Here is a 25,916-nt window from a genome sequence, read left to right on the forward strand (position 1 = left end):
TGCTAATTTGTTGTATTGTTTTCTTCACACAGGTGGTTGTGTCATGTTTTGCCATCATTGCTATCATCATTGTTATAAGACGTAAACTTGGTTTATAGACTTGGTAAAAGTTTTTACATGCACACAAATAATCCATTATGAATCATATAGATGGCTCAATGAGATTGAAAGGCCTTCATATGAACATCACAATCAATCAAAAATTTGATACGATTAAAATGGGACGTTCTGAAAAAGTTCTGAAATATAACCTGAGCAATGCAACGCTCACTTTTGACTGTTTTCTCAAATTCTCATATTTATCTGATTCAGAAAACACCCCATGCACATGCACAGTGAAGTGGTGCCTCTTGCTTTACACCTACAAACATGGAATCTGTTTTTTCTTCTTCTTCAAGTTAGGCATTGAAATTCTAAAAATATATTAATCAGTTAAGCCAAGAAAGAAATAAGCTGGAAAGATGTTTTAGCCAAGCTGGATTTTCCAGTGTGGTAGATTATAATGGTCTTTATACCTAATTTTCATTATGTGTTATTGAATAAACTCTCCTGAGGGGTTTAGGGTACAGTGTTGACACAGCACTGTTGAAGTAATTCCTGAGCTGACAGTGAAAGGTAGGCAATGCCAATTATTCTTATCGCATGTAATTAAAAGTTTGTTTTATTTAGGATATACACACATACAGCATGCATTCTGATCATTTCAGGGTACAAAAAAATAAATAAGGTGAACCAGAATTCTTTGTGCATTTTCATGAAATTTTGCGGTTGAACCCCTATTACAACATAGTCTGAGCTTTAAACCTATTCAATCAGAAGTGAAGCTCTAATGTCTGCACCGCTGCTGACATGGTATAGTTAATTTATTATCAAGCAAATTTATATAATGTCTAATGACTTAAAATATATGCACAAACATGTCTTTGTTAAGTCTTAAAACACATTCAGATTTGTCAGAAGTACCGACACAAACAACCAGTGAGTGTCAAAAAAATGACTGCCATAGGAATTAGCAAAAATGAAAAAAAAAAAAATTTGCAAAAAAACTAACAGGAGACACCTGAAAAAGTCACGTGACACAAGTAAAACAAAATTACATAACTTATATTACATTCATGCTAAATGGATTGTTTTAGTATTAATAAGTTTAAATGTGATGAAAATGAAGGAGGCTTCTTAGTTTAATCGTTTTGGAAAAAGGGCATGCACATTTTTGCACAATATTAGTCAAGTAAATAACTGGAACAGCTCTGTATTTGTATGTCTCTGTATGTCTCATAAACAAGGTTTACAAGGGAATAAACTATTATGACATAGTTAAAACTGCTTTGGTCACTTTTAATAATGTTAATCAGTCATGCAAATGTAATACATATCTCAATGTATTGCTGTAAAAAATGCTAATCCTGGTGTTGGCATTAACCTTCATTCTAAAAAGGCTTAGATTTTAGAGGATGATTGTGGGGATTTGCTCATTCTGTCAGAAGATCATTAAGGAAGATGGGCAATGATGTCCAGCAAAAAGACCTGAGGTAAAGTTGAAATTCCAAATGATTGCAAATGTGTTCACTGGGGTCAGGCCTCTGTGCAAGTCACTTTAATTTCTTTCAATATATGTGATATATCACCCCATATAACCCCGATCTTGTATCTATACACTGGCTACCTGTTAAGTTATCTATCCAGTCTTCTAACACCCTACAATCCGCCACGCTCCCTGAGATCTTAAAACTCCAGACTTCTAGTAGTTCCTAGAATAGCAAAGTCCACTAAAGGTGGAAAAGCATTCTCACATTTAGCTCCTAAACTTTGGAACAGTCTTCCTGACAGTGTTCGGGGCTCAGACACACTCTCCAAGTTTAAGCGCAAATTGAATACATATCTTTTTAGCGAGTCCTACACATAACACACATCATATCATAACCTTGTGCTCCAGTACATCTGATCACATGCACATTATCAACTTGTGCTTGTTAATATTATAAACAGCAGCTACACTAATTCCTCTCCATTGCTTTCATTGCTTCTCTTTCTCTACCAATCTTGAGGCATCCAAAGGTTGCGCCAGCTCCAGTCCCACCTCATGAAGATTATGGACCTTCAAAGAAGAAGATGCCGACCCAGCAAATCCCTATTTAATTAGAGACGTACCAGCACCATTTGGATCCTACTGCATGTAGAGTTTGGACATTGGAACTCTTTGAATGTTTGAAAAGCTCTGGCATGGAGAAGTTGGTGTTGGATCTATGATGATCGCAAATGTTGAGCTATTTTATGAGTTGCTCAGTAGCTCCTGGTTCCACAACATCACCTGACTGTATAAGACTGTAGAAAGGACATTACTCACAATTTTACACTCCAGTGCTCGTGTTAGTTCTCACTCTCCAGTGTTCTGTATTGTTTAAATACTATAATCACAGTCTTAATGTCACACAAATGAGGATGGGTTCCCCTTTTGAGTCTGGTTCCTCTCAAGGTTTCTTCCTCATAACATCTAGGGGAGTTTTTACCTTGCCACAGTCGCCATGGCTGCTCATCAGGGATAAATACATTTACATTTACATTTCTGGCATTTAGCAGACGCCCTTATCCAGAGCGATGTACAAAAATAAATACACATCATTCCCTTTAATTCTCAAGTTCTGTAAAGCTTGATGGTCAAGTGTTCACATAGGTATGGTCATATATTGTATGTGGTTATATAAGATTATACAAAGGTGGGAGGGGGTTCATTATATGTGGTCTTGATTGACATTGCTGCTTTCTTTATTAATACAATGCATCTATTAAAATCCAGCCTAGACACTGATCGCTGATTTCTCTGATCGATTTTATTTTCATACAGTAGAGAAATTACTTCATTATTGTGTTCAAGTAAATACACCTTTATCTGAAAACACACTTCCTCTTGCACTTCCATGAATTGTTTAAGGTAGGTTAAACAGTGAATTTTCTCAAAAATGTGGCAGTCAGCACTTTTGAGGAACTTTTCAGCAGGGTTTCTGTTGTAGTCTTGAAGAACAGTGGTGTGGTGTGATACGAGCACACTGAAAAGTGACACTACTTAATTATGTTTTAGAATTTGCAGACTTTCTGATTCGATTTTTGCTGCACGGTGGATGTTTTGAAGATGCATTTTGATGCTTGAGGTGTTTTCTATTTTTATGCGCTGTCCCTTTAAATAAAGCAGTGCGGGGCGTGCGCGAGCGCGTGAGGGAGTCAATGAACTTTTCTCATTCTGCTTCAGACCGGATATGGCGGATCTAAGAGACTCCTACTACTTAGGGTTTGATTTCAGCACCCAGCAGGTAATCTTTAACGTCATGCATTATTATTATCACTTTATTATTATTATTATTATTATTCGTAGTTCTTACATGCACGCTACCTCCTATTTAAAGAGCGGAAGAACGATTTTTCTTCATAGTCCTACTCCGGGAAGTCCCGCCTCCTCATCTGTGATTGGTCAATGCATTCCACGTCACATTCTGTCAGCCAATCACCAAATACAACCAGAATTTATTTCTTAATTTATTTAAAGCCTACAAAGTTGTGTTCGTATATTTTTTAGGACTCAAGATGGAAAAATGTAAAGCTTATCAGTGGTGTAATATATATTAATATATACAAACCTAAGTGGAAAGATCAGCAGGAGTACTGTGGTGTTGTACTGTAGTGCTGTTAAAAAAATTAAAGATCAAATACTCGTTTTAATGTAATCTTATATGCTGCATATAATATATATGAAACACAATTTCACATTCATGACATTCAAGCTTAAGTGTTTCATAATAGATTTAGCATCAATTTTAGTTTGGTCAATATAAATTAAAGCCTGTCTGTCTGTCTGTCTGTCTGTCTGTCTGTCCGTCCGTCCGTCCGTCCGTCCGTCCGTCCGTCCTCCCTCCCCCTATCCATACATCCATACATCCATCCTAATACCAGTGCCATTACTATCACCACTGCATAGCCAATCTAACCACTATAAAAGTATTTGTCAATTTAACCTGGACTTCTGGAGTCATGAAGCTGCAGTACCACCAGTGACATATTTTTTTCTTTTTCTTTTCTTCTCTACATTTTAATGTAGTGTTTTATATTTACTTTGTTTGTCAAGGGTTTACTGTTCCTTGTTTTTTATACTATTTGTAACTTGAGCGAGAAGGGACTGGGAACTGGAGCACACTCTTCGTTCTTCCACACCAATCTTGACACACCGTGTTTTCACAGAGCTCACTTTGTGCACAGGAGCATTATCATGCTCTGGAACAATTTGGATCTCTTAGTTCCAGTGAAGGGAATAATATTTTGTAAAATGTACAATATTCACCTCTGTATGTATATTAGAAATTGTTGTTATTTTTTTGTCTTATATTATTTTAAGCTGAAAGCCATTGCAATTGATGGAAAGCTTCAAGTTATTCACCAGAGCAATGTCCAGTTTGACAGCGACCTTCCAGAGTTCAGGTAGGGACATGTTTGGATTGCTTCAGAATGTCTTCTTTAGCTACAGCAGTTACAAAAGCATGTTGAACTATATTTAAAGAATCTTACTGTATGGTGTACTGTACAACCTCAGTGCATGTTGTTCTCTGAGATCTTGTATTCGACAAATTTGTATCTGAACAGGACTCAGGGGGGAGTACACATCCACGAGGACAGAGTGACTGTTACCTCTCCAGTTCTCATGTGGGTCAAGGTAGGACATGTTAAATGCATGGAAATGGTGTAAAATAAAATATTTAGTCTATAGTGTTGTGCATTGCATATTAGCTCCTTTTTTCAGCTATGCAAGTTGAATACTCAGTTAGGTATTAAATTCATTTGCAACTGCAGGCGCTTGATCTTCTCCTTGAGAAGATGATGAGTGCTGGATTTGACTTCTCTCGTGTCAAAGCTATTTCAGGCAGCGGACAGGTACGTCATACTCTCTTTGGCTGTGTGCGCTAAAATGCATTTGAAATAAATGAAGCCAGTTTGTTTATGTCTTCACTGCAGCAACATGGCAGTGTGTACTGGAAAAAGGGAGCAAGAACAACTCTGCAGTCTCTGAATCCAGGAGGATATTTACACAGCCTGCTGCAGGTAACACTTATTTCAACAGTAAATGAATTGAGGAGATCTAACCTGATTTCATTTTCAGAGTGTTTAGAGATTATCAGCTGTGTGTCCTTTCTGGCTTTCTTTAATACTGTTGCCAAACTGTTCTTAAAGTAGGACTCCAGAAACACGTTAATCATAAGAACAGAGGGCAGAGTCTAAGCTAAAATAGAGAGTGTAGTGCTAAGTTATTCATTCATTTATTTATTCATTTAACCATGAAACACTAATGTCTGTTCTGACTGCAGATAGAAGGGTTTTTTATTTATTCATTTTTATTTTTTTAACTCTATTGCAAAAAGAGAGCTTTCATCTGCCAGTGACAAAATACAAAGATTTACATTTCAGCATCAATTACAACCCTGAGCAAGATTAATCACTTATTGAAGTCGAATATACGAAAGGCCTAATTAATAAACAAAGGGCAATCAGGACAATGAAAAAAAAACCTCTTGTATTTGTGGAACTATTCTACAATTTATTTTACTATAGAGATAATTATGTTCAAATTATTCGATTATATATATATTTTTAAATAAAAATAACTGTAAAAAAGTGTAAAAGTGTGTAACTTTTCACATGCCCCAATGCTTATGAAATTTCATATAGGTCACATATATTTTATTCAATTCAATTCAGTTGTATTTGTGTAGCACTTTTATCAATGGACATTGTCTCAAAGCAGCTTTACACAGATAAAGCAAGGAAAAACTCAATGAGATGGTGGAGGAAGAAACCTTGAGAGGAAAACATCTTTATCTGGAATGTCCATTCATTACAGTTCCATCATTTCTGAGGTGTACTGTAATAGGCATTTAAGTGCAAAACTGGCATTTAGGGGTCAAGTTAAAGATATGATTTGTCCATAACCTAAATTAAATTTTAATTGATCTGAATTCTAAATAAATCCAGGCACGGTTTGTTTATATTTCAGTAATATTCATCTGAACTTGCAAATAATGGAAAGAGAAGATGAGTTGTGGTATCTGTTTAAACTGATATAGATGCTTTTGTTTTATTTAAAATCTATTCAAACTGATATGCACTTGGTAGACTGGGATATAATATAGAAATTATGATATTTAAAAGATTCTGACCTTTAAATTAAGATCTAAACGAAAAGGTTGACATTTTTACTGGAGCTTTAATTGAGTAAGGGTACGAGTATCAACCTTTTTATTATACACAGCTACGTTTACGTTAATGGCATTTGGCAAAAGCCCTTCTTCATATCGACTTCGAATTATCAAATTTATTTTAAACTTTCAACCTTCCAGTCAGAAACTTAACAGCTTAACCACTGAGCCAGCGCTTCCTGTAAAATACAAAGGGTCTAAAATAAACATTTAAATGGTAGTCACTAAAATGATTTGGATGCACAGTATATAAAAACTAGTCATATTGTAGTTTGGTATTGGTGTAAAGGGTTAATTCATCATACAGCCTGTGTTTGTATATACATTGTATACAGCTATTTATCAGTAATGTAAGAAAATGTTTGAATGTGTGCACAGCCTGCATTAAAACTGGATCTTATCATTCCACACAAATTGTGGTATCTTAACGGGTAAAGCTCTGGGTTACTGATTGGATGGTCAACCCTGGACTCTGACTCCAGCTTTCTAGCAACCTGAGATATGCAAAGAAAGAGTTTCACTGTGCTGTAGTGTATATGTGACAAGTCAAATCTTTTTATTTCACTATGTGTACATTTTGTGCAGGACACTTAGATGATCTGTTGTGTGTTTAATGTGATATAAGAGCCAGTCTGCAAAGTGTGACATTGAACCCTGTGGTGAAATCCTGAGTAGATTCCTGTTTATCTTTTATAGGATTGTTTTGCTGTCCAGGACAGTCCAGTGTGGATGGACTCCAGTTCTGCAGAGCAATGTAAGAGCCTCGAATGTGCAGTAGGGGGAGCTCAACAACTCGCTGATATCACTGGGTCACGAGCCTATGAGGTGTGGACTTTTTTATAATCACTACATTTTTTAGAATGTAACAGGTGTCTAGATTTAGGTTTGATCATGAGATTCAAAAGTGAACAAAGTGTTTTTTTTTATTCCAATATCTGTCATGGTCGCAGCGCTTTACTGCAAATCAGATTGCCAAGATCTATCAGTTACAGGAGGAGAGATACAATGAGACTGAGGTAAGTGTGACAGCAAATTTATAATGACTGTATTTACTCACATAAATAAAGTAAATCTAAATATAATATGGTACATCTTGTACAACATACTTTGTTCTGTTATGTTTGATTTTAATAGAGAATCTCCCTCGTTAGTAGCTTTGCTGCATCTCTTTTTCTTGGTGATTATGCAGCTGTTGACTACAGTGATGGTAAGTTAACAGAGGACTTCTACTATTATTATTATTATTATTATTATTATTATTATTATTATTATTATTATTTTGCTTGCAATTTTTAATGTTAGTGCAATTCTTAATTTTTTTTCCACTACATATTTTATTTTATATATATTTTCTTTGCAAGGTCATAAATTATTATTTACACCTTTTTTTATTTTTATACATTTATACTAATCAGCTAAACGTTTGCTTGATTTGATCTAGGTCATAATGGTTCATCTTTAGTGTTAATAGGTTAAAAAGATAAGTTTGTGGTGATGTGATGAAAAGAAGTTGGAGGAAGTATATGCTGTGCCATCTTTATCCAAAACTTCTTTGATTAGATTATGGAAGCTGAATTACATACAGTGTCAAGTGTGAGTGGTCTGGCTTGAGGTTTATCAATGGGGTAATGAGCACGAGGGGATTTAGTTTTATCAGCTAAATAATTACATATATTCTTTGGTAAAATAACATTATTATTATTATTATTATTATTATTATTATTATTGTTATTATTAATAATAAGAGATGTGTATTATTATGTTTTTTTCTGAGTTTTCAACATACAAGTCTGCCATTATGCTGTTACTACAGAATTAATAATGTATTAGAACAGGACATTTTTTATAAACCTGTAATTTGTATCCAGGACTATTTTCAAAGCTGTTAATTAATCAAGTATTTAACATTGTTGTAGTTGCCTCTATATGATCTATATGATTACCTATGCATCCAATATTCTGGCAACTATAGTCAGTCTAAAGTTATATCTTGTACAACCTTCTGCTTTATTTATCTGGCATCTGGGAATTTAAATGGGTGATCATGGATTTGGTGACATTGTTTACATATGTAAGTGTTTGCTTATTAAAGGTTCAGGGATGAATTTATTGGATATCTTCACTAAAAAGTGGTCAGAGCCCTGCCTGAAAGCCACTGCACCACATCTGGAAGAGAAGCTGGGTAACCCCACACCACCCACTGCAGTTCTGGTATTATTTTTTTCCCTTTGGTCCTGTTTTCTTTACTTTGCTGGTTGTAAATGTGTAGACGTGCTGAAAAATCTGCTGTGGATTCTTTCAGGTGCCTCTGTAGCCTCTGTTGGTGTTTAAAGTGTTATAAAATGTAGATACTACTTTATGGAGCAGCACAAAAGACATGTTTTAGCAATTATAAGACTGCTGTTTTGAATATTTATGTTTTCTCATTTTAATATTCATTCTTCTCCTAGGGATTTGTTTCTTCCTATTTTGTCAAACGATTTGGAATGTCTGAAGACTGTAAAGTGGTGGCTTTCACCGGAGACAATCCTGGTGAGGCTAAAACTACTATAGCAAAGCATGCTCATTTTCGTTCTAGTCAATGTAAAATGCCTGAACCAATGAATCCAGGTGTTCTCACTATATACTAACTTTCTAACTCTCTATGTCTAAATATACGGTAGTAATAAAGGGCCAGTTTTTCAAAGGTAAGATGATCTGATTTTGGTTATCGGATTGGATCAAATCTTGAAAATGGGTTGTTCAAAGGGGAAAGAAGGAATCTGAAATCAGATTAGATCATGGAATCCAATCCTAGTATTAATCTGGATTCAGTTTGTGTTGTTCAAAACTTGTCAGTAGGATTTGGATAACTCTGATCCAAAAAAACAGGATTATCCTGATCCCAACAGGGGGTAGAATTTCAAGATGGATTCCAAGAGGAAAATGTAGTAAAGCTTTGAAATTGGTCAAATGATACATTTGTATCATTTAGTGTATATACTTTTATTTATATTTTGCACTTGACTTGTGTAACCGTTGTAACAGTGATAAAGTAGATATAGTAGAGTTAGGCTACCAATTAAGCTATTCAGTATAGTAAAGTAAAAATAATGAAATATGAAATAATCCCCAAACAGATTTCAATAACAAACAAAAATAATATATTAAATTTTTTTGTCATTCATCACCGTATATTAATTTCAAAGAAACAATCATCAGAGATGAGCCTGTCAAAATAATGTCTAACAATTGCATCCCTTACTATACGTCCAGTCAGTCTCTCATTCTGACAGAATGACAGAGGTTGGTCTGGTTCTTCAACAGGCTCAGGTGCATCATAAACATCATCACAGAGAGGGACATTGCACCTGGTAGGGATGTTGTGCAGGATGATACATGCTAGTATTATGTTGCATGCTCCCTGTGGTTCCACTCGCAAGTAGTTAAGGCATGCAAAGCGTCAGGCAACCTCCTCTTATGAGCACTCATGTTCAGGGTTTTACTCTGGTTTATGTGAAGGGACTAAACTGTCCATGTTGAGAACTTGTTTCTGTGGTAACTTAATTATTTTATGAACGAAACCGTATATTAAATTGTAATCTTGTTTGGAATACGCAACAATAACCCATGGCAGAGGCAACTATGATGATCGCAAATTCTGTACAATGATTTTCTTAATAACATTTTAACTCATCAGTATGAAAGCTGGCCGTAATCCTTTTGCTGAGTGTATGCCTATTTAAGAGTTTCACAACGCCATGTTTTGATGGGTGGTAGATTTCATCACCTTGCGTCTTAATGCAGCCGTTAGATCAAAATTTGATTTATAAAATCCTGCATTAATTTATGTGTAGAACAGTGTAAAATAATTCTATAATTGGTACACCGAAGAGCTGTACTGTATTTGAAATATTATGGGGACACTGCAGTTATTCCCCTGGCTTCCTCACACTATTTAGTGAAGATTTATAGTCACTAGATGGCACTAAAACTGCATCATGTTTCTCGTCCCTCCCCCTCAGATATTCTCTTGGAGGATTTGGATGCACAGTGTTGCCAGTTTGGGTGGTTTCCCATCCGACTGGGGTGTTTTTTTTTTAATCACATTTGGCTGGTATAAATGGCCTTGGGCTTGGAATGTAATTTGTGCTGCCTTTGTTGATTGTGTTTTGTAAGAATGGAATTTAGCAACCCCACTGTATTATTTGTAATAGTAATGATAATAACAACTATTATTTTTATTATTGTTGTTGTTGATATTATTATTATTACTAATACTATAGCAATTACATTAATACAATGTTTGAAAGATATTTAATTTATATTATTGGAACGATAATTTGTATATTTATTACATTTAGATATTATTGGTTTTTATAGTGACTTTGAATAGATTTAAAATAGCACAGAAGCAGCATGTGAACATTCCAAGCTTGAAGTGAGGGCAAAAACGAGGGATGTGGGATGTGAAGAGGGAATATTCCCACTTCTGGCTACATGCCTGACGCTCTTACCTCATTACTCCAGCTTTTAATAGGTCCCCCTCCCCTAATTTGCAGTCATAACCATAAAACTAACCCTTATGCCAACCGTCATTTGTTTCTAGTCATTATTACATCTTGCCCAGCTGGCCAGAGAGCTTCTCTATTATGTGATAGGTATATTAGTGATGCATGCTTCAGTGCTCCTACTATGTATTACCATTTACGTACATGGTACAGAACAACCCATGGTAAAAAAGAATGGCATTTATACATACATGATGAATGTCAAATGCCCACTAGACGATTTTGCTGTGTTTATACGAATATACAGGATGTACTGTCACACAGTTCACAGTTCAGAGCGTAAGCATCAAGAACGTGAATAATGATTGCAGGGCATTACTCTTTAAAATGAGTTACGACAGAGTGACTGCACTCTTGAAAGCTGGAAATAAATGCCTGTAGTCCAAAATGAATGAACAACGGCATTCCTGTTGAAGTATTGAAATGCTCTTATGGGATCATCAGTCACAAACACAGGAGGTCCCTGTGGCTATAGCAGGTTTATTGCTCCGTTTTTACTGCAAAGAAGCTAAAAACAGCCCTGACTAACCATGATTAAATATTAAACATGTACACTCTGCCAACCAAATTAAACCCAGGAAAAAAAGTAGTAGATGTGGTTTGAGCTGTAAATTGCAGTCCAGCATGCATGCTACAGCAGTGTACAGTAAAAGTCTTTTTTTCTGAACAGGATTATAAGACTGTAGAAAGGACATTCTCATAATCTTACATTCGGCTCATGTTAGTTCTCACTCTCCGGTGTTTTGTATTATTTTGAAGATTTATAATCACACTCTTGATATCACCCAAATGGGGATGGGTTTCCTTTTGAGTCTGGTTCCTCTCAAGATTTCTTCCTCATAACATCTAAGGCTGTTTTGTGTTTTTGCCACAGTCGCCATGGCTGCTCATCAGGGGTAAATACACATTGCTCACCTTAACTCTTAAATTCTGTAAAAAGCGCTATAGAAATAAACTTGACTTGTCTTGAATTGATTAGCTTTTTTTCCCCCTCTCTGTCATCTATCGTTATCACTTTCACAGCCAGGGCTGGATATTAGATTGATGGCATTCATTGGGGCATTATGAGTGCCTGCATGGTGATGTTTTATAAAACGGAGAACATTTGGGATAGGAGCTTGATTTCAAAGAGCTGTGTAATACACTTGTGACAGTTTTAAAATAAACTCTGTTCAAATAATTTGATTTTTCTCTTTTCAGGATCCCTGGCAGGGATGCGCCTACAGGAGGGAGATATAGCGGTAAGCATCTCCCAATTTCTCAGAGAGATGGACTTCAGCTTTAATTGGTTACGAGAGTGAGTAAAGCAATATGTAAAATGCAAACGTTTTAGGAATACCATTATACCGCATGTTTCACAAATGAGGGAATATCAAAATAGATGACCAGCTGCTATGCTTTCAGTGCCCAAAAACCTGCAGGTTATTATTCAATTCTTTTTCTTTAAGAATACTATTCAGTAACCACTATGAATTATTCATTATCTCCAGTGAAATTCTTAGGCAAATGATGTAGTTAGGAGTGAAAGGAGTGTTTTACTAAATTGTTTTAAGTACCAAATAATCTAGTCTATAGCCAAACATATGTGAACACCTGACCATCACACCCATATGGTTCTTCCCTCAACTGCTACAAGAAGCTGGAGAACACCCTTGTCTAGAACGAGATTGTATGAAGATTTCCTTTCACTGCTAGCTAAATGCAGGCTTGGCTTGCCAAGGTTGGCGTGGATGAACTCTTATGTCCTGCACAGCGCACTCTACCCCTTTGAACACTTTTGGGATGAACTGGAACACCATCAGCACACTATATCTCAGCATCAGTGCCTGACCTTACCATGCCAGTTCAGTACCAAAACTCTTCTACAAGAAACCATGCTGTTATAATAGATGCATTAAGCTGTTTTGCATTGTCTCAAATATATTATATCTTGTATTTGATATACTTAATATAGTTTTTCTATTTAATACATCTTATATAAACTGTGAAGTTGAAATTAGTGTCAGAGCTGCTGTTGTAGAACATTTTCAGACTAATCAGAATTAAAAATTTAACAATGTTGTGGTATGAAGTGTTGGAGATGTATCAGTCTTAGGTCAGAGATGCAGGCTTTTAAACTAAGCATTGATCACAAACTGGATGGTCCCTCTCCTCTTTAGACCGGAGGACAAGGTTTCCAAAAAGAATTTAAAATTTTGATTAGTTTTATTTCATGTTCACATGAGGCTTCTTCTTTACATGATAGAGCTTTAACTTGTGTTTGTTCAAGGCATGAAGAAATATGTTCACAGACAATAATTTCTGGAGGTGTTTCAGAAAAGGGCCCGTAGATCATGATTTTCACCATTGTCCCTTGAGCATAGAGATTTCTCCAGATTCGCACAATCTTTTGAGGATAGATTTTTTGATGATAATGTGTATTAATGTAGATGAACCTCTGCCCATTTTAATACTAAGAGACTCTCTAAGATACTCTTTTTATACAATCATGTTTCTGACCTGTTTTCAATTAACAGTTTTACTATAAAAATCTTCTTCTTCTTTCGGCTTCTCCTATTAGGGGTCGCCACAGCGGATAATCCGTCTCCATCTCCATCTTCCTATACCACATCCATAAACCTCCTCCTTGGCCGTCCTCTTTTTCTTTTTCCTGTTGGCTCCATCCTCTGCATTCTACTACCAATATACCTTATGTCTCTCCTCTGCAAACGTCCAAAACATCGTAATTTCCCCTTCCTTACCTTGTCCCAAACTGTCCTACATGCGGTCCCTCTAATAAACCTGTTTCTAATCCTGTCATCTTCTCAACACACTCTCCTCACTAGTCAACACATTTCCATCTTTATCCTTTATTGCTCTAACTTGCATCACATCCTTCCCAGCTCGGTTCCTCTGCCTGGCCAATCGGTACAAATCCTTTTCTCCTTCCTTAGTGTCCAACTTCTCATACAGCTCCTCATATGCCTTTTCTTTGGCTTTCGCCACATCCTTCTTCACCTTCTGCTGCATCTCCTTGTACTCCTGCCTACTTTTCTCATCTCTCTGTCGATCACAATTCTGTTTTGCCAACCTCTTTCTCCTTATGCTCTCCTGCACTTCCTCATTCCACTACAACATCTCTTTGTCTTCCTTTCTATTTCCAGATGTCACACCAAGTACCTTTCTAGCTGTCTCCCATATCACTTCTGCAGTAGTTGCCCAATCATCCAGCACCTCTTCACTCTCCTCCACTTATTCTCCACCTCCAAAACCATTCTACAGACCACCATCTGATGATGTCTAGCTACACTGTCCCCTGCCAACATCTTACAGTCTCCAATCTCCTTCAGGTTGCGTCTCCTACATAGAACATAGTCCACCTGTGTGCATCTTCCTCCATTCTTACATGTCACCCTATGATCCTTCTTCTTAATAAAATAATTGTTAACCACTGCCATTTCTATCCTTTTAGCAAAATCTACCACCATCTGCCCTTCCACATTCCTCTCCTAAAGGCCATTACTACCCATCACCTCCTCATCACCTCTGTTCCCTTCATCTACATGCCCATTAAAGTCTGCCCCAATCACCAATTGTTCCTAGGTACACCTTCTACCACTTCATTTAACTTCCTCCAAACTTTTTCCTTCTCCTCCATTTCACAACCCACTTGTGGAGCATAGGCACTGATGACATTTATCATCATCCCTTCAACTTCGAGCTTCAAGTTCATCACCCTATCAGAAACTCCCTCCACTACACTCTTACTGTACTCTTCCTTCAGAATCACCCCTACACCATTTCTCTTACCATCCACACCATGATAGAACCGTTTAAAGCCACCTCCAATGTTCCTGGCCTTATTCCCTTTTCACCTGGTCTCCTGAACACACAACATATCTAACTTTCTCCTCTCCATCATATCACCTACATCTCTCCCTTTACCCGTCATAGTACCAACATTTATAGTACCCACTCTAACCTCCACTCTCCTACACTTCTTCTTTCCCTGCTGTTTTTCCCCAATTTCCACTGGTACCCTGTTGGCTAACAATACCTGTGGCGGTCATTGGTAACCCCGGTCTCAACCAATCCGGTAAAATTCTGGTTTGTGATCTGCATATTTGATTTGGCATATATTTTACGCTGGATGCCCTTCCTAACACAACCCTCCCCAACCCCCAAGAATGCACTGGCTTATGCAATCCTAATGGCTGGGTTAACAGTTTCACTGTAAAATGTATACTTTTTAAATTAAGGGTTTCTCTTGCTGCTCTCTTTTAATAACACTTTTCCAGGATTTTGTTGCCCCATCCCAACCTTTTTGAGATGTGTTGCAGCCTTCAGTCTCAAAATTATCCTTAAAAATTGTACATTTCCTCAATTTGAAAACAACATAAAGCATTTGGTGTTCTCTAACTTCTATTGTGAAATAAAATGAGTTTATGCGATTTGCACATAATTGCATTCTGTCTTTATTTACATTTTATCCAGTGTCCCAACCTTTTTAGAATTGTATAACACATTTTGGGTTGTATAACACATTCAGATTTCCAGCAATGCGTGGCATGTGTTATGTATATCTAGTGATATAGAAAAGAGACATCAGAGCATTATGCATATCTTTTCACTGTTCTTAAAGATGATGCCACACATCTGACATGCCTCTAGTGGATTTCTGTCAGTGTAATTTATCACATTGAATGGTTAAACGATTAACATTTGCATCTAATTAAAATACTAGATCTCTGCTGTTAATATATGCTCATATAAAGCAGTGCTGTTGGAGCTCCCATGCTGTGTGCTTACAAATGTAACTGCTGGTCACAGCTCATGGGGTGTGTCCAAATGAGAAGCCTTGATGCTCTACCGCTCATGCTGTCGTCTTATAAGTCGGTGCTTTTGATAGCTATGCAATTAGTTTAAGGAAATGGTTTGAAATTCGCTTCAGAGGCAGTATACGTCATCATGTTGCCAGGTAACTGGCACAAATGGTCAGCTGTGAGAATGATTTGAGCTTTTTCTGTCTCCCAGGTGAGCCTGGGAACGAGCGACACTGTGTTTTTGTGGATCAAGGAGCCCAAGCCTATGGTGGAGGGCCACATCTTTTGCAACCCTGTCGACTGCCTGTCCTACATGGCTCTGATTTGGTAAAATGATTCAGCATTACACAGAAGCAGATTAAAGTGGTTTATAAATACAACTATATACCTGTATGTTTAGTAGAAAAGAGAATTTATAAAGTAATAAAGAGTGCTAGATATGTAAATGCCAATGAATACAACAGAAACCTAATCATCCATAAGCCAACATGTTCATGGATGGACTAAATTTGTTAAAAGATTCAAAACAATTCTTATACAGCTCTGCTGAGTTCTTCAGTCTGATTGGTCACAAGATGAAAGACAGCAGATAACAGTAGATCAGACTTTTGAAATAAATCACAGCATTATATTAATGCACTAATTGTAACACAGCATAGTATCTATGCAGGGAATTGTATATTGTATTGTGGCAGATACTTTATATAAACAGATAAATAATTTGCATATCTGTTGATATGTTTAAGTTTTAATTTGCATTTTTTTTAATTTTGGAGTCTACAGCATCAAAGCTTTGCCACAGAATATTCCTTAGGTAGAGGACTAACCTGAAAAGAGTGAAAAAATATTGAGTCTGGTGATGAATTGGCTGTTAACAGCTGCCATGCTCTTAATAAAAACAGAAACTAAACCTTCACAGATGTTCACAACAATAAAAGTAACTGTATACAAAAAAAAAAGTATAAGTGGATAAATTGATTATTAAAAATAAATGCATCTTTGGTAAATTGCTGGGGTATAGGAGGGCAAAACAACTTTTGCATCTTATTTGAATTCACCACTACATTGTTTGTTATTTTATTATTACAGCTTGTTCAAAAATGTTAATTTTTTTACAAACATTTTTCTTAAATTTGACAGTGAACAGGATAGTGGAGAAAGGATATGGTATATGGTAGTATGGCAGTATGATAAGGAGTCGAACCACTGCATTAGAAACAGTATGAACTATATTAAAAGAAGCTAAGGAGTATTTATCATCTCTTTTATCCAAAGCATTACAGTTATCAAGAGTAAAAAAAAAGAAAGAAGCTGTTTTTTTGTTGATTTGTTGCTCAAATCTTATGGCATTGTAAAGAGTTATACCCTATTATACAGTGATAATGTTTATTATGTTGTGTGTTTAATAAGGATGCATTGGTACAAAATTCACGGTTTGGTAGGTACCTCGGGTTTTATGACACAGTTTGTTCAATTTCGATACAGTTAGGGAAGAAATGCAAAAAATAAAATGAATTGTCTTTTTTTATAATTAACACAGTTTATTATTATGAATTTTTTTTTTTTAAACAATTTTAAATAAAATGCCTAAGTAGTTAAATCTTCTTCTTCTTCTTCTTCTTTCGGCTGCTCCCATTAGGGGTCGCCACAGTGGATCATCCTTCTCCATACCACCCTGTCCTCTACATCTGCCTCTTTCACACCAACTACCTGCATGTCTTCCCTCACCACATCCATGAACCTCCTCCTTGGCCTTCCTCTTTTCCTCCTACCTGGTGGCTCCATCTTCAGCATTCTTCTACCAATATAATTCATGTCCCTTCTCTGCACATGTCCAAACCATCTCAATCTCGCCTCCCTCACCTTGTCACCAAAACATGCTACATGTGCTGTCCCTCTAATAAACTCATTTCTAATCTTGTCCATCGTCGTCACTCCCAACAAAAACCTTAACATCTTCAGCTCTGCTACCTCCAGCTCCACCTCCTGTCTTTTACTCAATGCCACTGTCTCTAATCCATACAACATCGCAGGTCTCACCACAGTCCTATAAACTTTCCTTTCATTCTTGCAGATACCCTACTATCACAAATCACTCCTGTCACTCTTCTCCACCCACTCCACCCTGCCTGCACTCTTTTCTTTACTTCTAACACACTCTCCATTACTTTGCACTGTTGACCCCAGGTACCTGAACTCCTCCACCTTCTCCACCTCTTCTCCTGCAACCGCATCACCCACTGCCCTCCCTCTCATTCACACACATGTACTCTGTCTTACTCCTACTGACTTTCATTCCCCTTCTCTCCAGCGCATATCTCCACCTCTCCAGGCTCTTCTCAACCTGCTCTACTCTCACCACAAATCACAATATCATCTGCAAACATCATAGTCCAGGGAGACTCCTGTCTGACCTCGTCCATCAACCTGTCCATCACCACTGCAAACAGGAAAGGGCTCAGGGCCGATCCTTGATGCAGTCCAACCTTCACCCTGAACCAGTCTGTCGTACCTACTGCACACTTCACTGCCGTCACACTGTCCTCATACATGTCCTGCACCACCCTCACATACTTCTCTGACACACCTGACTTCCTCATACAATACCACAACTCCTCTCTTGGCACTCTGTCGACGCTTTCTAAATCCACAAATACACAATGCAATTCCTTCTGTCCTTCTCTATACTTCTCCATCAACATCCTCAAAGCAAATAAGGCATCTGTGGTGCTCTTCCTCGGCATGAAACCATACTGTTGCTCACAGATGGTCACCTCTTCTCTCAGCCTGGCTTCCACTACTCTTTCCCATAACTTCATGGTGTGACTGATCAACTTAATTCCCCTGTAGTTACTGCAGGTCTGCACATCTCCTTATGCTTAAAGATCGGTACCAGCACACTCCTTCTCCATTCCTCAGGCATCCTCTCCCCTTCCAGAATCCTGTTAAACAATCTGGTTAAAAACTCCACTGCCATCTCTCCTAAACATCTCCACGCTTCTACCGGTATGTCATCTGGTCCAACCGACTTTCCATTCTTCATCCTCTTAATCGCTGCTCTCACTTCCTCCTTACTAATCCTATCTACATCCTGCTTCACCAACTCCACATCCTCCAACCTTCTCTCTGTGATTTTCCTCATTCATCAGCTGCTCAAAATACTCCCTCCACCTTCTCAACACACTCTCCTCACTAGTCAACACATTTCCTCTCCATCCTTTATTGCTCTAACTTGCAGTACATCCTTCCCAGCTCGGTCCCTCTGCCTGGCCAATCGGTATAAATCCTTTTCTCCTTCCTTAGTGTCCAACCTCTTATACAGCTCCTCATATGCCTTTTCCTTGGCTTTCGCCACATCCTTTTACCTGCTGCCGCATCTCCTTGTACTCCTGCCTACTTTTCTCATCACTCTGTCGATCCCACTTCTGTTTTGCCAACCTCTTTCTCCTTATGCTCTCCTGCACTTCCTCATTCCACCACCACGTCTCCTTGTCTTGCTTTCTATTTCCAGATGTCACACCAAGTACTTTTCTAGCTGCCTCCTCATCACTCCTGCAGTAGTTGCCCAATCATCCGCACCTCTTCACCACCACCAAGACCCTGTCTGACCTCTTCCCTGAACCTCACACTACACTCTTCCTCCTTCAGTTTCCACCATCTTATTCTTCTTTCAATCCTTACTTTCCTCCTCTTCTTCTTCGCCTCCAAAACCATCCTACAGACCACCATCCGATGCTGTCTAGCTACACTGTCCCCGCCAACACCTTACAGTCTCCAATCTCCTTCAGGTTGCATCTCCTGCATAGCACATAGTCCACCTGTGTGCACCTTCCTCCACTCTTATACGCCACCCTATGATCCTCCTTCTTCTTAAAATAAGTGTTCACCACTGCCATTTCCATCCTTTTAGCAAAATCTACCACCATCTGCCCTTCCACATTCCTCTCCTTAAAACCATACCTACCCATCACCTCCTCATCACCTCTGTTCCTTCACCTACATGCCCATTAAAGTCTGCCCCAATCACCAATCGTTCTTTCCTAGGTACACCATCTACCACTTCATCTAATTCACTCCAGAATCTTTCCTTTTCCTCCATCTCACAGCCAACTTGTGGAGCATAGGCACTGATGACATTTATCATCATCCCTTCAACTTCCACCTTCACGATCATCACCCTATCAGAAACTCTCTTCACCTCTACTACACTCTTACTGTACTCTTCCTTCAGAATCACCCCTACACCATTTCTCTTCCATCCACACCATGATAAAACAGTTTAAACCCACCTCCAATGTTCCTGGCCTTACTCCCTTTCCACTTGGTCTCCTGAACACACAGCATATCTACCTTTCTCCTCTCCATCATATCAGCTACCTCTCTCCCTTTACCCATTATAGTACCAACATTTAAAGTACCAACCCGAACCTCTACTCTCCTACACTGCTCCTTTTCCTGCCGTCTCTGTAGATGTCTTCCTCCTCTCCTTCTCCTCCTTCGGCCAACAGTAGCCCAATTTCCACCGGTACCCTGTCGGCTAACGATACCTGTGGCGGTCGTTGTTAACCCGGGCCTCGACCGATCCGGTATGAAATTCTCATTTGTGATCCGCATATTTGATTTGGCATATGTTTTACGCTGGATGCCCTTCCTAACGCAACCCTCCCCATTTACCCGGGCTTGGGACCGGCACTAAGAGTGCACTGGCTTGTGCCCCCCTAATGGCTGGGTTTAAGTGGTTAAATAATATATAATTTTTATTAAATTGAGTAATCAATTAAATTGGAAGAAATTAAATGGATTAAATAAAATAAAATTAATAAAATGTAATTCAATTAATAAAATGTGAAAAATGTAATTAAATTGTTTACATTTGTTAGACCCATTTGGGTAATACAGATGTGTATGTAAGTGTGTGTTTTACATTTAATATATCATTTTCTAAAGATAGGATCTCCTTAACTGTTCTGCTTATTTTAGGATAATTTAACAAATGCCTTCATTCCTTTCATTCTTCATTTATTAACTTCCTTGATATGTGGAATTATAAGGGTTTTCTACTTTAGAAAAAATATATTGAAGCTGGACTTAAAATGCTAAAGAATCCAGCGCTATGGATTCTTTAGCTTTTTAATGCATGCGCAAAACAAATCTTATTTCGGGTACTGAGTAAGTAGCACATTGCATTGTGTATGTTTTTAAGTATAATTATAGTAATGAAAAAGATGGCAAAAGTTCATATACCCTTCATTCACAGGAAGTACAGTTACTCGTGTTTTAAAAGTTGAAGTACTTAATACACTTTTTCACTCAAGTTAAAGTAAAGAAGTTTGGGCTTTAACACGTACTTAAGTAAAAAGTATCCATTAATGTCATGCTGGCAACTAGACATCATCATATTAATATATTAATACAAAATAATTGTTATTTAATGAATGTATCCGGACTGAACAACCACCATATAGAACACAAGCAGAGAAAAGATGATCATGATGATCAGGTGATCAGGAATGTCTCTGATCTCAGTCATGTTTACATCACTGACTCCCTCTGTCTTATCCACGTTACCCCCAGACTTCTTGCTGCCTTCTACTCATTGTCATCTTCGTAAACTAGTCTACATCTGTGGTGTGTGAGAGTCAGGAAATGATACACCAGTGGAATATTTTAAAAAGAAATAGGTTAATGGGATGACAATGGCTAAATTAAGTAGCCTGGTTTACAAATGTAAGAAGAAAGTAAGAAGAAAGAAGAAGAAAGATTTGTGTAAAAAAACTTAATGAGTGAAAGTAAAAAGTTAAATAGTGAAAAATAAATAGTGGAAAACAAATCTACTTGAGTACAGTAACGAAGTATTTGTACTTCATTACTTCCCATTTCTCACCCCAGGCCTCTTCACCCTACATCAGTACCTGACTTTACTAACATCCTTGTGGCTGAATTTGCACAAATCTGCACAACCACACTCCAAAATCTAGTAGAACATCTTCCCAGAAGCGTGGAGGTTATTATAACAGCAAATGAAGGCTAGATGTGTAATGGGGTGTTCTGTAAGCAAATACAAATCTTATGTCAGGTGTCCACAAACTTTTCTTCTTGTACTGTAGTGTACATTTTATATGCATTTACTATGTTTGCATTTATTACACTTTATACATTATACTTATACATTACACTATATAAGATGGGTAATATATTTGAATATCATTACATGATACAGTATATGCATAGGTAATATGTGTATACTATATTAGATAGCAACATATTGTAGGGTTTTGGATTGCTAATCAAAATGTTTTTTAATTCTTCTATAATTGAATTCAAATTTTTATTATAAATTATATAACAGTATATTGACAGTATGTTCCTCTGTTTGCTGGCATGTTAAGTATGTGTAAAACCTTTTGACTCAAGATTAAATCTATCAGAGTGTTGTCTGAAGACATTCTTTATAGATAATAGATATTAGAAGATATATGGAATGATGAAAGTCTGAACTTTGGCACAAACACAGTATCACACATTTGCTTACATTTATATAGAGTCTTAGACTATTTGATTTTTTAAATATTCCTGATATAAAATATGTTTGTTCTTTTGTTTAAAATGTGTGTAGTATATAAGAGAGAGAGTGAGAGAGAGAGAAAGAGAGAGAGAGAGAGTTGGTGAGAGAGAGAGAGAGAGAGAGAGAGAGAGAGAGAGATGGAAAGTCTAGAAACTCAGTTTTTATTTATTTATTTATTTTCATATTCCCTGTATATAATGGTAATGTGTATTGAGTTCCTGAATGGCTCTTTTCTGAAGACTCTTCAAGCTCTGTAGGCATATAGCACACATAAACCTCAAGTGCCTTGCTCTCTGAAACTACATGAATGGCTTTAGGGAATTATCAAGCTATCTTGAAGAATTGAGGCACTGGTAAAGGTCACTCTCATGCAGAAAAGTCCACAATATGATAGCAGCTTTTCCCCTTTTAGTAGCATTCCTTTTTCTAACTTTCAGAGTTTTTACTGTATTTGTAGATACTCCTAAAAATGACTTCTGTGAATAAAGAAATGAAGTGCTCTATCTACAGGTTCAGATTATGAACAGAAGTGCTGTTTGATTGGTCTGAACCTGTAGTTAGAAAAGACTGTTTACCAATTTCCAGTCTTCTTTTACTTTGTATGCCTTCATGGTCTCTTGGCTTTTTTTTTTTTCGTGCTTTTTTCCCCATTGCCTTTTTTTTTTTAAATATCAGCTCAACCTAAATGGCCCTTGAAATTAGCCCATTCTCCTGTTTTTACTTCACGGTCCTTGGCTGTTGACAATGGGTAATAAAAGCCCAAAGGAGCATACTGCTGATTACCTTGTTTTTAGAGGTATGCATTTATTCCCTTTTTATGGCCTTCACAAAGAAGTAGAGACTCATTTGTGCTGAATGTATTAAATATTAAAATCTTAAAATTTGATGTTGCAAATACAAATGTGAAGAATTTTTCAACTTTTGACTAATTCATTTATTCATGTTGAGTCAGGGTTGAACTAGCGGCCCTGAGCTGTGAAGCAGCAACGCTACCTGCTGCACACCTGTGCCAACTATTGAAAATAATAATTCACAAATAACTGATCGTGTTTTTTCAGCTTTTTTTTTTATTTAAATCTTTTTCAATTATTTAAATTAGCGTTTTTCCCAGATATCCTTCAGTTTGGCACATTTTTTCTAAATACACATTAAATATCTAGACCTGGAAGAAACCATTAATAATGACAGTAAATATAAACTGTACTACTTCTAGTAGTAGTACTAGTTTGGCTGGAGTGGTGCTTTAACCACTGCATCATTATTTTAGCTACAATAAAATTTTCTGTAGAATATTTACATGTATTTCTATTTTGTATTGAATTTGTACTGTATTAAATGTAAACTATATCTACAATTAAATAATTCTGACTGAATTACATTATATGATTGTTAATATATATATATATATATATATATATATATATATATATATATATATATATATATATATACACAGTACAGACCAAAAGTTTGGACACACCTGCTCATTCAAAGAGTTCTCTTTATTTTCATGACTATGAAAATTGTAGAGTCACACTGAAGGCATCAAAACTATGAATAGTAGCCACTTTTAGCTTAGATTACTGCTTTGCACACTCTTGGCATTCTCTTGATGCCTGCTTTGAAGAACCTACAATATGACATATTTTCAGTTCACTTTTTGTTATGTATATAATTCCACGTGTTAATTCATAGTTTTGATGCCTTCAGTGTGAATCTACAATTTTCATAGTCATGAAAATAAAGAAAACTCTTTGAATGAGAAGGTGTGTCCAAACTTTTGGTCTGTACTGTATATATAATATATATAAACCTTTGGTCTGTACTGTATATATATATATATACAGTACAGACCAAAGGTTTGACACACAAGGTGTGTCCAAACCTTTGGTCTGTACTGTGTGTGTATATATATATATATATATATATATATATATATATATATATATATATATATATATATATATATATATTTATTTATTTTAGTGCTTCTCAACCTGGATGGTATAAAAACCCCTAAATAAAATATGCATGTACCCTCAAACACATAACTGATACTCCAGATACTCTTATATACAATATAACATGCAGTACTTTCTACAATATCATGTCTGGTCCAAATCTTTTTGACATTTTGGGTAGCTAGGAGGTCAAAGGTTTTTTCTTTCCAAGTTTTACTTGGCTGAGTGACATTTAAAGTTCATCAGTAAAAAATATGCCAAAATAAACAAACAAAAAGACGAAACCAGTGATAGTAAAGGGAGAATTTTTTAAACAATATATAGTTAATCAGATACATTTATATTTGTAACTATTTTTAAATTAATTAGACTAATTTCTTAAAAATTACTTTGTTGTTTAAACCTTCAGATGTGTTTTTGGATATTTATTCCAAATGTTTCAGGGCAGATCCAAAACCAACCATCTTCTATTTCTTCTTTTCAGCTACAAGAACGGCTCTCTGACCCGAGAAAGGATCCGTAACAAGTGTGCCGATGGATCATGGGAAAATTTCTCCACTGCCCTGAGGTCCAGCCCCATGGGGAACAATGGAAACATAGGTGCCTGTCCTTTCACATCATTTGTTCAACTAATTAAAAACGTCAGTCATTATAAGTGCATCCTAGGAGTAATTTGATAAACATGCTTGCTTTTCACATCATTCGCTGATTTAATTAAGAGGAATCTGGGCCAGACGTGGTCATGCCCTACAGAGCGATGCCACAGTCCCACAGGAGCCGTGCTGTGAATAGATGATGATAAATGAATTAGGTCCGATCAGCTACATTTTCAAGCTGTGCTTTTTTTTTTGCCTTGTTACTTTTCAGGTATTTATTTTGATACAGTAGAGATCACACCTCCAGCAGTCGGGATTCACAGATTTGATCAGCGTGATAAAGAAGTAGGTAGCTTTGGAGTTTAACACCTGTAAATAAAATCATAATATGGTTGCAATACATGACATTTAAAGCCCCTGTTAACTCAGTTTGATATTTAGCTGTTATTGTTAGTGTCTGTGGTTTGCAGATTTTACTACCATATTTTTTTTTGTAATGTCAATCCAGGCTGGCCTGGTTTATTTTTGGTACAAGTCGACCACCAATATATACCAATCAGAATTAACAATCTGCTAACACCATCTTGCTTGTTGCTGGAGCATTAATGAAACGGTCTCTAGTTTTAATTGTTTCTGTTTTATTTAAAACAATGTTTTAATGTTTGTGAGTAGTTTTCCCTCATGTTTTCTCATTTCCTTTTTGAAAGTGGTAGGTCAGTGGTTAAGATATTGGGCTTCTGATCAGAAGGTTGTTAGTCCAAATCCCAGAACTGCCAAGCTGCCACTGCTGGGCCCAAGAGCAATGTCCCTTCAACTGATTAGTTGTGTAAATAAGATGACTTTTGGTCTCTCTGGATATGGACGTAAAAGTATTTTTAAAATGGTGATAGGAATAGAAAAATATTCCCATAGATAATAACAATCTACTTTTAGTACTGTAAAGAAAAAAAGCCCTGGTTTATCTAATTAACAAGCTTAATTATTTTTTTTACATCTTTTTTATTACCGTATTTTTCAGATTATAAGCCGCTACTTTTTCCCCACGTTTTGAACCCCGCGGCTTAAACAACGAAGCGGCTAATTTATGGATTTTTCCTGGGTTTTTCACGGTTTCACAAACTTCAAGCCAAAAAACTGAGCGACATAACATTAGACCAATGAAATTTCCAAATGGAAACGAAAAAACGCACTTCACCTGTGCACTGA

General features: G+C 36.8%; 1 protein-coding gene across 1 annotated transcript in view; it reads left to right on the top strand.

The window, feature by feature from the left end:
* Positions 1-3,006: 3,006 nt before the first annotated feature.
* The window catches only part of xylb (xylulokinase homolog (H. influenzae)), a 57,038-nt gene continuing 34,128 nt past the window's right edge, over positions 3,007-25,916 (top strand). The window contains exons 1-14 of the mRNA XM_046847982.1: positions 3,007-3,308; positions 4,385-4,467; positions 4,630-4,699; positions 4,837-4,917; positions 4,999-5,085; positions 6,933-7,061; positions 7,187-7,252; positions 7,371-7,443; positions 8,329-8,447; positions 8,687-8,768; positions 11,987-12,027; positions 15,800-15,915; positions 24,599-24,714; positions 24,982-25,055. Coding sequence (XP_046703938.1) covers positions 3,255-3,308; positions 4,385-4,467; positions 4,630-4,699; positions 4,837-4,917; positions 4,999-5,085; positions 6,933-7,061; positions 7,187-7,252; positions 7,371-7,443; positions 8,329-8,447; positions 8,687-8,768; positions 11,987-12,027; positions 15,800-15,915; positions 24,599-24,714; positions 24,982-25,055 — 1,191 coding nt within the window. The 5' untranslated portion in view covers positions 3,007-3,254. The remainder of the gene's footprint in view (positions 3,309-4,384; positions 4,468-4,629; positions 4,700-4,836; positions 4,918-4,998; positions 5,086-6,932; positions 7,062-7,186; positions 7,253-7,370; positions 7,444-8,328; positions 8,448-8,686; positions 8,769-11,986; positions 12,028-15,799; positions 15,916-24,598; positions 24,715-24,981; positions 25,056-25,916) is intronic.

This window comes from Silurus meridionalis, chromosome 4 (genome assembly GCF_014805685.1).
Source record: "Silurus meridionalis isolate SWU-2019-XX chromosome 4, ASM1480568v1, whole genome shotgun sequence".
Lineage (NCBI taxonomy): Eukaryota > Metazoa > Chordata > Actinopteri > Siluriformes > Siluridae > Silurus > Silurus meridionalis.